Source organism: Mesoplodon bidens (assembly GCF_964165515.1).
Source record: "Mesoplodon bidens genome assembly, chromosome: 18".
Taxonomy (NCBI): Eukaryota; Metazoa; Chordata; class Mammalia; order Artiodactyla; family Ziphiidae; genus Mesoplodon; species Mesoplodon bidens.
In genome coordinates this window covers 29,079,025-29,093,476 of record NC_138175.1, presented here as the reverse complement: position 1 = coordinate 29,093,476, position 14,452 = coordinate 29,079,025, and the positions used below count along the sequence as shown (strand labels likewise).

The 14,452-nt window shown below is 46.9% G+C and overlaps 1 protein-coding gene across 1 annotated transcript in view; it reads left to right on the top strand.

The window, feature by feature from the left end:
* Positions 1-370: 370 nt before the first annotated feature.
* The window catches only part of CES5A (carboxylesterase 5A), a gene marked incomplete at both ends in the record, with an annotated part of 28,798 nt that continues 14,716 nt past the window's right edge, over positions 371-14,452 (top strand). Inside the window, 9 exon segments of the mRNA XM_081215486.1 lie at positions 371-455; positions 1,569-1,752; positions 3,132-3,270; positions 4,721-4,854; positions 8,280-8,345; positions 8,347-8,431; positions 8,885-8,989; positions 10,632-10,730; positions 12,073-12,213. Of these exon segments, the coding sequence (XP_081071612.1) occupies positions 371-455; positions 1,569-1,752; positions 3,132-3,270; positions 4,721-4,854; positions 8,280-8,345; positions 8,347-8,431; positions 8,885-8,989; positions 10,632-10,730; positions 12,073-12,213 (1,038 nt within the window).

Genomic DNA, 14,452 nt, shown 5'->3' with positions numbered 1-14,452 from the left:
CATTCACAGCTTGTTTGCTGCCTTCCTGGCCTCTATAGATATCTGAGTTGATGCCTCTGGCTTACCTGAACCCAAATGTACTTTCTGCTTCTACCATCCTGTGAGCCCAAAGCCTATCAAATTATCTCCCCCCCCCCCCCGCTCAAGAGTTAATCATCAGCTTCTTATGTAAATCAGAACAGAAAAGTCTTGCTTGGCCAATTCCTCCAAAAATCTTAGTCTGATGCTATTATTGTTCACTGAGCCTGTGTCCTGTGTCTGCCTGCTCAACACTTGTCTCCTAACCGGAAGCCCTTTCTTGTCCCTGACCGAAGATCCCTGAGGCCAGCTGTGGCCGCGGATGTCCAGGGATTTCAGGCGGGCCAACCAGATGAGTGGGGAGTGGGTGCACCCAGGCCAGACCCCGATCTGGGCTGTTTGGGTCCTTGCAGCTGCCACCGAGAGTGAGACACCCAGTGGGAGAGGATGGCTCCTCAGGAGATGGGATAGGAAATTTCCCTACCTTGGAGGATTTTCCCTGGTGGAAATGAATTTACTTCTCAGGAGTCTCTAGGGGCCCATGGAGGGCTGTGTAGTAACCTCAGGGCACCTGACCAATGTCCTGGTATTACTGAGAGCCCTAAGCCAGGGTCTTCTCAGGTGTGGGTAGAGCACAGAAGACCCTGTCTTGTCCTTGGGCTGTTCGCACCTTTGGGAGCTTGGAGAGCCCTCTGTCCTAGGCAATGGAGGGGGGCGTGGGATGGAGCCTGTGCTTCTGTAATCCAACTGCCCAGGGAGGACTGTCACTATTGAAATGACATTAGAATAGATAATGCCAAGAAATCTGGGTCCTGCTAAGTAAATAGTTGAGCAGCTAACTTCTCAAGGCTCCATATTTGATGTAGAAACTGAGAAGCTTGCATTGTCCTTCTCCCTAAGAATTATCCTCATACCCCTGGATGTGGATGAGCTGATTTCAGGTGGCATCTGCAAGAGAATTTTTTATGTTCGTTGTTGCATATGTATTTTCATGTGTACTCAAAAGCATATACTTAAGTCATCAAAACCACAATTCCATAGATGTTATTGTTTAGAGTTCCTCTAAACTTTTAAAAGTTTATTTCAATTTAATTTTAAGAAAAGATAAAAGCCAGTTGTCACACGGGTGATACACAGACATGCCAGCAATTGTGCTGGTGGGTATAAAAATGACTGAAATGTGGGAAACTTTGAGCCAGAAGATTTTTGTGGGGTCCTAGGATCTATAAAGGCTGGTGTGTATCAGTTCCATAGTAAGGGAAAGTTTGTGTGCAGCAGAAGGGAGATGGGTTCCTGAATTAAATTTTGGAAGATGGTATGGCTTGGTGCTGTGCTCCTAGGAGAAATTAAGTGGGTACTCTGATGCAGATGAGTTCTAAGGGAATGTTGAAGGAGCAGTAGACATGGGTTCATTGAGAAGGAATCCAGATACTTGCACAGCCTCTGGGTTGAGAAAGAGCATCCCACTGTGGGGAGCTCTGAGTCTGGCTTATTCCCAGCCTCTTCCCTGCCAGCTCTTGATTCCTCCATGTGTGTTTCCCTAGGGCCAGTGAGGAACACCAGGCTGGGATGGGTCTGGGGGAAGCAAGCTACTGTGCTGGGAAACGACATGCCTGTGAACGTGTTCCTTGAGATCCCTTATGCTGCACCCCCTGTAGGACTCCTGCGATTTGCAAAACCAGAGCCTGCATTGCTCTGGAATGATTTCCAAAACGCTACATCCTACCCTAAATTGTAAGAGCTGGCTCGGTCCTATGGGTGGCCTGTGACCTGGGCGTAGGGGCAGAGCACATGATAAAGATTATGCAGCCCAGTGGGAGGATGTGGAGGGTCAGATGTAGGTGAGGCTTCTGTGATGGCATGGCTCCCCGTCTGGTTTAGAACAAGCAGATTCCCTGGGCTCCCTTCCAAACTTCCTAAATCTGAATCTCCAAAGCTGGGCCTGGATAACTGGATTGTAAAGAAACTCTCTAGGAAGTCTGAGGACCAGTCAGGTTTGGGAACCACTGTGATGGGCTTACTGAGTCTTTTGGTTAGAAGGGGTTGTTGAAGCGTTTTCATGTGACCTCTCCCCAGGCTTAGTTTCCACAGTCAGACTAGGTAAGGGCTTTAGAGTGGAATGGATACATGAGAGTGTCTCTGTGCCCCAGGGGAGCTGGGAGGGCAGGAGCTCTCAGACACTGCAAATTTTCAAGCTTAAATGGGCAAGAAGTTCACAGGTAAATTTTGGAGGTGTCTCATGCATTGGATGGGAGGTGAGACTTGGAAATCGCCAAGAATCTTTTGACTCTCAGATTCTGTGAAGCCCTCAGGTTGGGCCATGTTGGTTCTTGGCATTGGGGTCCCAGGCAGAAGGAGTAACCTGGTGCCAGAAAACTCACTAAGCCACAGAAGACCCCATGTGGTCCAGAGACCAAAGACAATAAGCTGAATCTCATCTGTTCATTCATTCATTCATTCATTCAACTGATATCCACTGAGAACCAACAATTGAAATATAGGGTCTAACTGGAGAAATTTCAGAAGGCTTCTTGGAGGAGGTAGCATTTTGACAGAATCTGAAAGAAAGGGAAGAACATGAGCAAGAAGATCTGGGGAGAGAGCAGTCCAGGCAGAGGTACGAGCTTAAGCGAAGACCTGAATGCAGGAATCTCCCTGCTTGCCTACCTCAGTTGGTTCCTGGTAGAAGGCCCGGAAATGTCCTTTTGTTCCTGTAGGGGCAGAAGGGGGAGCTGCCAGAGTAAAACCCTTGATACGCAACCCAGTGTCCTACCTTTTACAGCTTGGGGAATTGTTGAACCACCTTGAGTCTTTATGTGTGTGTCTGGATTATTGTGATGGGGGTAGGCATGTGTGGGTGCTGGCGGTTAATGGTATAATTATTCTGTATGATGTGCTTTCTTACCCAGGAACCAGATCACAGAGAATTATAGCTTGTTTGTTTGGGCCACCGTAGGGGTTGGGGTATTATTAGACTTTGTACCAAGAGTGCTGTATGCCTCTTCTGCTCAGGCACAGGAGACCATTAGGCCTCCCTGCTGTCACAAGAACTGGTCCCTCCCAAGGAAGTTTGCTGACAGCAACTCTGGGGGTTTCTCCTTCCCTTTTTCAAGGTGCCTCCAGAACTCAGAGTGGCTATTCTCAGATCAACACATTCTCAAGGTGCATTATCCCAAACTCAGCGTGTCGGAAGACTGCCTGTACCTTAACATCTATGCACCGGCCCATGCGGACACCTGCTCCAAACTCCCCGTAAGGAGGCCTGCCTTGTTGGGGGCTCCAGTTGGCAGGTTCTGGGCCTGGGACCCAGGCGGAGTGGCAGGATGTCTGGAATCAGATCTAGGCCCCCACTGGGTAAAAGGGAAATGCAATCACTTGACATGTCAATAACTTCCTTAAAAAATCATTCTAATGACAGATATACTTTATCTCCTTTTCTGATTGCTTCCTTATTGACAGTGACTTGATCTTTGATTTTTATTTTGTTTTGTTTTTCCCCTCTGTTGGGTATTTAATGGTCTGTAAACATTTAGAAAAGACTGCTTCAGAGGACTCTGATTTTTCAGCTTGGGAAATCCTGTTTTAAAGAGGAGAAATGCCTTTTTCAAATTTTCTGTTTTCAATGAAGACAGTCAGGTAATAATGTGAAATGTTTCACTTAAGAATGTGAAAGATGGCTGTACAAGTGAGTGGAGAAGGTAATTCTACCACCTAATTTTGAACCACAGCCTCTATTACCCTCTATCCCCTTGCCACTGCAATGGAGATTCGCTCTATTGTATCGTAACAGCAACACCTATTGAGGGCTGACAATGTGCCAGGCACAGTTCATTATCTCATCTAACCCCCACAATAACCCAGTGGGTGAGGATTATTGGACCTATTCTACAGATGAAGAAGCTGAGCCACAGGAGGGCATAAGTGACTTGGTCCATGTTATACACACAGTAAGTGGCAGATCCGGGTGTCAAAGCCAATGCTTTGTCTAGCTCTCCTTTTTCCTCCATGGCTTTCTTCTCTTTTCCTGCCCCAAGAGTTGTAGTCACTAATATGACCTTAAAAAAGAGAAGAGGAGGGATTTATTATTAATTATATAAATTGTGATAATACCATTTGAATGTTTGATGTTTCCTGGTCCCAGTTTTTCTAATCAGTATAGTAAAGCTTCCATACTTCTCTTCCCGTTTTTCCCTCCTCTCTTCTCTTTTCTCTGTAAGTAGGGAAAAGTCTTAGAAAAGCAGCTTTTCCTCTCATATATGGCTTACAGTGATTTCCATCCTCCTGTGGGTGAACAAGTTCAAAGACATTTAATTAACATTTTCTGAGCACTTGAAATATACCAACATTGTTCTATGGACTTTGGATGAAGAATTTTATTTAAACCTAATGATAACCTCATAAATGAGATACTTTGATTCTTCACATCTTACAGATGAGAAAAACAAACCTCAGAGAGGTTAAGGAAGCTGCTCAAAGACACACAGCTAGTCAGTGGCAGAGCTGGGAATCAAACCCAGGCACTCATATGCCAGAAGCCACATGCTTAATCCTGGGCCTTCTTCAAAAGACAAAAACCTCTGATGCTGCTTGGAAAGGAAAGTGAGACATTCATATTTCCCTAAAGAAAGAATGTCCCAACATGCATGGGGAGGGGATATGGGTGCCTGGTGGGCTGACTGGAGAGTTCCTCTCCCCTCCTTAGGTCATGGTGTGGCTCCCTGGGGGTGCCTTGGAGACTGGCTCAGCATCCATCTTCGACGGGTCTGCCCTGGCTTCCTACAAGGTCGTGCTTATTGTGGCTATCCAGTTCCGGCTAGGAATATTCGGCTTCTTCAAGTGAGTCTCCCCAAGTGATTGACACCCCTGATCCCCAAGGGGCAGCAGGACAGCAGCCACAGGAGGTTCAGTGCCCAGAAACCTAAAGAGAAATGAGCCTTTAGTGACATTGAACAAACTTGGCCCAAATTAGTTAGGTAATTTTAGCGGCTATAACATGTAAACCCCCAAGTCTTAGTGGCTTAAAACAATAAAAATCTCCTTCTTACTCAACTAAAATCCAATCAAATGTTTCTGACTGACAGATGTTCTTCTATGTGGTCAATCAGGGACCCAGGCTCCTTCCATCTTGTGGCTCTGCCCTCCTCAAGGGCCCCAGATCCTCTTGGATCTGCTGTACTTGGACAGCAGATGGAGAAAGAGCATGAAAAGGATGGTCTTTCTGGGTCAGCCTGGAGGTGGCGATTATCACTGTGTTCACATACAACTGGTAGAACTCAGTCATAATAGCCACACCCAGCTGCAAGGGGGATGTGTGCCCTGGAAGGTGAGGAAACAGGGTGTGTGAGCAGTTCGTAGTCTCTGCCATAGGGCCCACATCAAGGCTCCTCAGGCGCTCACCTGAGAGTAATCACTCCATTGCATGGCTTCCCTTCCCCCAGTAACATCGAACATGTTTCAGGTGCTCACCATGAGCCAGGCATGATGCTGTGCACTTGCTATGCATCCATTATAGCTCACCTTCAGAATAATTCTATGAGAAACATACTGTTGTTATTCCCATTTTACAGTTGAAAAATAGAGGCACAGAGAGGTGAAGCAACTCTGTGAAGAGGTCACAGAATAGAGCTGGGGCTCTTGGCCACTTTCATTATCCTACTTAGAACATGGCAGAACCTAAGCCCTGGCCAGGATGCAGTGTGAGCCAAAGGAGTAGTGAGAGGCCACGGTCAGAAACTGCAGGGAAGGTGGCAAGGAGTCCAGCGTGAATCCTACCCTCGAGAGGCTCTCAGTGTCATGGGGGAGATAACACAGGGACACAAATACCCTACCAGGCAGGACATGAGTAATGCTCTGAGGGTGAGAGGCGACAGAGCTGTAGAAACAGAGGGAGCTGCCAGAAACCAGCGAGGCTTCCTGAGAGAGGTGGAATTTGAATTGCACCTTAAAGATGAGGTTGGGTTTGGGGAGGAGGGGTTGGGAGAAAGCACACTTGGCAAAAGGAGCTGTCTGAGCAACGGCTGGGAAGTTGGAAAGAAATGTAGCAGCACCTGGGCCTAGAGCAATATTTGCAAACTGGGCTTTGAGCACATAGCACGGGGAGGTGGCTATGGGGTTGCGGTGGAGGCAAGAAGGCCTGAGAGGGGTGCCCTGATTACACTTTTAGCAGGTCTGTACATTAGGATTCTGACTAAGATGGCTTCGACAGAAAGTTTTCCAAAAATTGCTTATAATGTCTGAGTTCTAGTAGACAGGTAGGTGAGGATATAACCGGAGATGGATGTGAAAAGGTAGGGACAGGCCTGACTGGGAAAGACCTTGAATATTAGGCTGTGCACGGCGACTGATTTTTATTGGATAAAGAAGGAGGGACAAGCGACTTCCCTGGTGGCACAGTGGTTAAGAAGCCGCCTGCCAGTGCAGGGGAGATGGGTTCCAGCCCTGGTCCGGGAAGATCCCACATGCCATGGAGCAACTAAGCCCGTGTGCCACAGCTGCTGAGCCCACGTGCCACAACTACTGAAGCCTACATGCCTAGAGCCCATGCCCTGCAACAAGAGAAGCCACTGCAATGAGAAGCCCGCGCACCACAGCGAAGAGTAGCCCCTGCTCACCACAACTGGAGAAAGCCCACACGCAGCAATGAAGACCCAACGCAGCCAAAAATAAATTAATTAATTAATTAAAAAAAATTTTTTTCTAAAAGAAGGAGGGACCCAGGAGTGCCCTACAGAGCAGTATAATAGGAAGGTCACTCCAGAGCAGAGTGCAGGCTGGGCTAGGGGCACCTGGCCTTCAGATGGGGAGTCCGGTAGGGAGGCTGCTGTACAGCATAGGCGCAGGTCATGGGGTGAAGCAGGCTGGAGGGATTGCTAACATATACATGGCACTTGCTGTGTGCCTGCACCGTCAATCTTCACAACAACCATGTGAAGCAGGCACCGATATTAACCCCATTCAGACATGAGAACATTGAGGCAAAGCAAGTTAAGTGACTTGCTCAAGGTCACCCAGATCATAAGTGACCAGATTATGAATCAGGATAAACAGAAATGGAGAAATGGGGACCAATGTGGGGCCTATGATGGAATGGAGGTAAAATTGGCAGGGCATACGTGGCTCCTGACCAGATGCGGAGGCTGGGGGAGAGAGAAGGCAGAGTCAGGGCCAGCCCAGGGGTCATGGACAGAGAAAGGGAACCAAGGGGAGGAGGGGTGTGGGGGACTAGAGGACAGAGGAGGAGTAGACTATGATCCTGGGGTTACTCTTATACATGGTGGGTACCACACGAATGTTTTGGTCTAGGCGTTTCTTTGATTCTGTGTTTTTCCCCTTGTTTCCCCATTAATTGTCCACTCATCCTGGGAAACAGGCTATTCTGCAGGGGCAGCAGAATGGAACATGGTTAGGAGCATGGATCCAAATCTGCAACTTTCTAGCTCCTGGGCAAGGGATTTAACCTCTCTGTGCCTCCATTTCCTGTCTGTGAGAAGGAAACGATGAATCCATCAGTATCCTTAGAACATGCTTGCAGATATCATTGATGGGCGTGGGGGTGACATGAGCTGTGGCTGCAGAGAAATGCAGCCACTGCCCAAACCACTTCCCAGCAGAGGATGGTGGGGCATGGGGTGCCAGAATAAACTTCCCAGTCCCTTAGTATCCCACCCTGAACCCCCGCTGGTGTCTCCCACTGGCCGCAGTTCATAAAGATCAGTCTTTTGAGAACAGGGTGGAGAAGGGTGAAGAGAGGACCCAGAGGGATAAAGGAGAAAGGCCAAACCACCTACCTCACAGGGTGGGAGGATTATAGGAGCATCAGCTATAAAGCCCTTGGGACAGCATTGTGCATGATGCTGCAACAGCTGCTATTATTATCATTATTATTCATTTAGTCATTCATTGGAACCCCTGTGCCCAGGGAGGTCTTGCTTCCTGGTGCAGACCAACTCTCAGGAGCAGGACTTTTCTGGAATCCATGGATTCAGGGAAGCCTATGACTACCCTGAATTGCACATAGAAGATCGTCTGTGCATTTTTCTGGGGTGTGGAGCTATCATCAGATTCTCAAGGAAACCCAAATCCCAGCAGAGGGTGAGAATTAAGCCTGGTTTTCCCAGCTGCCCCAGGCCTCTGACTCAGCTCCTTTCCAGCTGAGGTGGCGATGCCCTGACACCAGCCCACGGCCTCTGCAACCCACTCCCTGGGCTGTGAGAAGCAGACAGCGGCCAATGGAGCATTCTCACCCTGCCTCTTGTCCACAGCACAGGGGACAAGCACGCCTTGGGGAACTGGGCCTTCATGGACCAGGTGGCTGCCCTGACCTGGGTAGGAGAACATCGAGTTCTTTGGTGGGGACCCACACTGCGTGACCATCTTTGGCGAGTCAACAGGAGCTATAAGTGTTTCCAGCCTTGTGAGTTCTTCTCTTTGGGACTTGAAGGAGCCTCGGTGTCACGTCATTTTTGAGGTGACAAAAATGAGGACAATGAGTCATTCACATCTAATTGCTGCTTACATGTTGAACAAACACTTATAAACACATTGCCTCCCTGGAGCCTCACAAATACATCATGAATTAGGGGCTCAGTCTCATTTCAAGGATGGGGGGTGAAGGAGCTCGCACTCCCATGGCAGAATGCTTGACCTCCAAGTTCATGAGGAACCTGGGGCTCAGAGAGGTTAGAACACTTGCCCAAACCTTCGCAGCTAGTCCTTGAAACCCCCAAACCAGGACTTTTTTTCCAAGTTTAGAGCTCTTAAGAAGGCTTCCTGGGAAGTTTTCTTTAATGAAGGGCTGGGTTTTGTGTGTGATAGGTGGGGATCCCCCTGGATAACTTTTCCTGGGTCTCCTGTGTTCTCTCTCCAGATTCTGTCCCCCATGGCCAAAGGCTTATTCCACAGAGCCATCATGGAGAGTGGGGTGGCCATCATCCCTTACCTGAAGGCCCCTGATTACGAGAGGAAAGATGATGTAGGTATATTGTTAACTCTTCTCCAGCTTCCTCTCCTTGGTCAGGAGAGAAATGTGGTCAGGTGTCCATAGACCATGTGCTTGGCTATCCTTACTGACCATGCCAAAGGATCTGATGTTGGGCCAATGTGATCCTTGTTGCTCCATGGAAGGGCTGGTTCAATAGGAAATGGGTCCAGGTACACAATGCACTACTGCTGGTGTGCATGAGTGTGTGTGTGCGTGTGTGTGTATAAGCGTATGTGTAATAGTTCTTACATCTTATCCATTACTCTTTGCTTGTGATATATAATTCAGTCCTCTGTATTATGTACGGCTTTTCTCCTGTACTAAATCTACTCCACCTAGAGTACTATGTTAAGGAAGATTCTGAGGTTGTTTCCAGCTCAGTGTGAAATAATGTTGTGACTGATAAATGCTGTCTGGCATGAGATTGTGAGGGGGAAGTGAGGCATATGCCCTAGATATTTGTCATCTATCATCTTGTCTTAGTGCTGTACCAGATAAGAGGACCTAGAGACCAAGGTCTCTATATCTTTCATGTCCCAACATAATGTCTGGTGTATATTAGGTGATTATAAATGTTTGCTGAATGAATGAGTTAACAAATGAGCTGATTCATTCAATGAATATTAATTAAGCCCTGGACTGTGGAGCCATCTCCTGGGTATTATTCACTTTAGTGGTGCATTTTCTTAAACACCTTGTAGAAAATAACAACTTACACCAAGAGTGGGAACATAAAGTTATAATATGGTAAAAAAAATACCCTCAATACACAGGGAATATTGATTTTGGTAACATGATATATCAAGCTTTTTTTAGTTTGTGCATTCGCCACACACATATTGAGTGCTCATTGTTTTCCCTGCTCTATTTTAAGACCCATGGGTTTATAAGTGGAGAAGACATATAATAACTTGAGAAGACTATAATCTTTTTATGGCAAGGATTTTTAACCTGGAATCCATGGAAAGTTTGAGAAGTGGTCCTAGAATTCCTACAGTTGTATGGAGACTCTATGTTTGTGCATTTTCCAGAGAGAAGGTCTGTAGCTTCCATTGGATTCTCAGAGCATCCATGACTCCCAGAAGAGTAAGGACCACCACTCTCAAGGGACAAGTTCTACACATGTGGGAAGTCCAATGACAGGGCAAGAAGGAGTTTAGCAAAGAGCTAGGTAGAGGAGGTGAGGTCACTTGGAGTAACAGGGGATTAGAAGAGGAAGGGGCTCATGGGGGCTGCAATGGTCTAAAAGAATATCCTGGAAAAGATGGGACTTGGGCCTCAAAGAATGAATGGAATTGGTGTAGAGATAGAAAAAGGGTGCTCAGGGCATGTTCAGATGTTCCAGGCTGGGGTGGGGCTGGATCAGAGCTGATAAGCTGAGATCGATCCAGCTCTGGTGATTGCTAAAGATGACAAGGAGGGTCAGGCAAGAGAGTAAGGATGATGCAGTGCCAACCTGTCCTCAATGTGTGCATTCCATTATGGGCACATGGGGGTGGGGAGAGGCAACAGGCTGGACTTCATACATAAAGCACCAGCCTAGGGCTGGATTGAGGACATTTTCCAACTTTCATTTTCCTGGAGGCTTTCAGTCCTGTGCGCTGACCTGTTCCTTCTCTGGAAATGGTTGCAGATGGTTGCAGATATTTGTGCTTGCAACGTGTCAGACTCCGTGGCCCTGCTACAGTGCCTGCGGGCAAAATCCTCCAAAGAGTTGCTGAGCATCAACCAGGTGAAGAGGGAGGGGAGAGTTTGGGGACAGTGTTGCCCTTTGAATGGAGTGGTAGACAAATCCTACCACTCTCTTATTTATTTTGATTTGGGGCTTGGACAGATGGGAGTTGGGGATTCATAATAACAGCTGTAAAAAAGCAATGTGGCATATAGAACCCTTATAGGTAATTTAAGGACATTGACAAGCCAGGGTGCTCCTTAGCTTGGATAAGACCCAACAAAATACAAAGGTTTCTCTATATCATTGAAGGCATCTCACTGGAAAGAGAGACCACATTTGCTCCACAGGCCACTAGAAACTAAAGTCCAGATCAAGAGCTGGAAGCTGGGAAGCTATTTTGGCTTGAGATGACCAAGAACTTTCTAAAGACTCAGCTGTCTGAAAAAGGACCAGCTCCTTTAGAAGGCAGTGAGATACTCACCTCTGTAGGTATGCAAGCAGGGTCTACATGACTGCTGACGAATTTCAATCACTGGATGATTCATTGGACTGGATGGTCTTTTATGTCTAATCTTCCAATCTTGAGACCCTCTGGTAGTCCTTGAGAGAATGAGATCCTTACCTGTTCGATTCTAACATTTGTTAGATAGTTATTTGGCATGGATTGAGAATCTGCTGTGAGTTTTACTAGGGTCCAGGAAATGGGTGATAAGTTCTTGACCCAGTATAGTGTGAAAGCTCTTTTGTGTGCTCCCTTCTACCCCTACTCCCAGAACAGAGACCTAAAAAGAAATCATGAATAGAGCCAGGTGTTGCTTCCTAAGACCCAAGAAATATCCATCCAGATCTAAGGCCCAGTGCTGAGGAAGATGCCTCAGGAAGATGCTCACACCAACCCACACTACCCTGGCCATCCCCTCCCCTCACCACTCTGCCCATTGCATTTGGCCGCTGGTTCCACACTTGAGCATGCATCAGAATCCCCTGGAGGGCTGTTTGCTGGGCTGCACCCCCCAGAGTTTTGTATTCAGCAGGTCTGGGATGGGGCATGAGAATTTGCATTTCTAACAAGTTCCCAGGCGATGCTGACGCTGCTGATCCAGGAGCCATGCTCTGAGAACCGTTGTGCAGGGCTATTATATTTCTTAGGTTATTACTCTTATTATCCCTATTTAGCAGATGAGGAAATTAAGGCCCAGAAAAGTTGAGCCCCTTTGCCTAAATGAATGGCAGAGCTGGCCAGGCAGCACTGATGTGTTGGGATGGGCCAAGAGTGACTTATTTTTCCCTTCTTAATGCCCTTTGCTATAGTGGGTTGGCTCAGGTAGGCTAGGGTTTGGGGACAGCAGATTTCGTGAAGAGAAACAGGTGCCGATTTTTCTCTTCTTCCTTATTTCAGAAAACCAAGTCTTTCACTCGAGTGGTTGATGGCTTTTTCTTTCCTCATGACCCTTTAGACCTGTTGGCTCAAAAATCATTTAAGCCAGTTCCTTCTATCATCGGAGTCAATAACCACAAGTGTGGCTTCCTGCTGCCCATGGTAAGAATTCCTGCTGCGCCTCCTTCTGCTCCCTCAGCAGTGAAGCAGCTGTTTGCTTCACACTGGGTACGCCCATAGATTTCACCCAGCGTTGTGAGGGCTGGAGCCCATCACCCAAGTACGCAGTTTGGGTGTACTTCTCATCTTTCCTCTCTCTGAAGGAAGAGAACTGCGGATTGGGGGTAGCCGTAGCAAGTGTCCACCCTGCTCCTCGTATAGGTTTAAAGAAACAACTCTACAAAAAAATAAGAGAAGATTGGACCCATTTGAACTCTGTTCAAAACATTACAAATGATTGTTTCAAATAAGCACTGCTACTACCTCAAAGGTGAAATTCATACAAATTTAGAAAACTTCAGTCCTGTACACTCTCATGTCCAGCCTTGGTTCTGGTATTTGATTTCCAAGAATGCTCTCTAAGGCAGTGCAAGTTGCAAAATTACTGAATTGTTTCATTCATTCAACAAGGATGAACCAAGCATTTACTATGTGCCCTGCACTCATAAAAAACCAGCATTCGGCAGTGAGCAAGTCACATGGTTCCTGCTTTTTGCCAGCTTACATTCTCAAGGGGAGAGACGGGTGACATGCAAGATTGAAAAGATGGTTTCAGAGAGTCTAAGTGTTATGAAGGACATAGACTGGGAAGAGGAGGCTTCTTTAGGGAGGGAAGCAGGGGTCGGGAAAGGCTTCTCTGAGGAGGGATCATTTGAGCTGAGGCCTGAATGCTGAGTAGGAGCCATGATTTCTTGACCCTGTAGTTTGAGAAGACCCTCCCCATTCAAAATAAGCTTTTCATCTGTCCTCAGAAGAGCAGAGTGCTCAATTCTTAATATATCAAAGCTCATTTCTGCAGACCAACCTCTGCCTTGCAAGCTGGGGGAAGTGCAGTTATGAAATACAGAAGTTTGTCGAGTTACAAGGCTAGTTGGTGACACTCTAGAATCAGAATCAGAACCCTGAGTTCACTGAGCTGTTAAAGGCATATTCTGGTAATTATTAATTTGACACATAGAGCAATGTTTCGGGGTAAGTAGGGTTGGGGATTTTTTCCCTCGTTGTAAATGAGGCAACTGAGTCACAGGATGTGGCTTAAGTTAGGTCTTTTAATGCTTTCTGGATCTGTGCTAGAAAAAGGAAGGCAGCTGCTACTGATAATAGCCATGCCACCATAACCACTGTGACTGAGTGCCTTCCATAAGCCAAGTGCATGTTGTCTGTGCAACTTGCAAACAGGCATTATTATCCCCATTTTGCAGCTAAAGAAACTGAGACTCAAAGAGGCTAATGTGAGTTTCCTAAGTCTTTTAGCTAGAGAGGAGACAGCAGTGTATAAATTTTGTGTATTTAGGCTCTGCCTGTAAATGCTGAGTTCTCTATTTACCTGCTGTGTGACCTTTAGGGAGCTCCCTAACCTCTCTGAACCTCTGTTCCCTCATCTATGAAATAGGGCTAATGTTATTACCCACCTCACAGGTACACATCAGGTAGCCTGGCATATAGTCTAAGTGCTAAGTAAATGATAGATTTTGGAATTATTCAAGTGGGAGACCAGAACTTGGTGCCCAGGTCTGCATGCACAAGAGGCTGTATGGGTGCTGTCATTCTGTGTGACCATTGCTGGTTGTTTGAGACCATAGGAAATCTCCAAAAACTAATCCTAGCTCCTGAACGTACAGAGAGGGTTCTTGTAGTTAAAATGTACTTGTGGATTATTTCAGTGACTCTGGGAGAAGACAGATATGTTTAAATATCTGTCATGACTCGTTACCCCAAGATTTTCAGCAGAAAATATACCAGAGAAATTCATTTGACAAGTGAATACTACTTCTACCCCCTCATGTTTTTAAGCTGTGATATTGGCTAGGGAAGGGTCATTTTAAAAATAATTGCTCGTAGCTCTTACTCTGTACCAAGCAGCCCCTGTGTTTTTAACCATCCTGTTTGCAGCCTCACTAAGCTGCCTGCCTCTGCCAACTGCTGGCTTCTGAGACTCTAATGACAAAGGTCTTTAGAAAGAGAGCAATAAATAAACCACTAGTTTTGAGATTTTCAACCTCTCTTTTTTTTTTTTTTTTTTTTTTTTTTGTGGTACGCGGGCTTCTCACTGCTGTGGCCTCTCCCGTTGCGGAGCACAGGCTCAGCGGCCACGGCGCACGGACCCAGCCGCTCCACGGCATGTGGGATCCTCCCAAACCGGGGCACGAACCCGTGTCCCCTGCATCGGCAGGCGGACTCT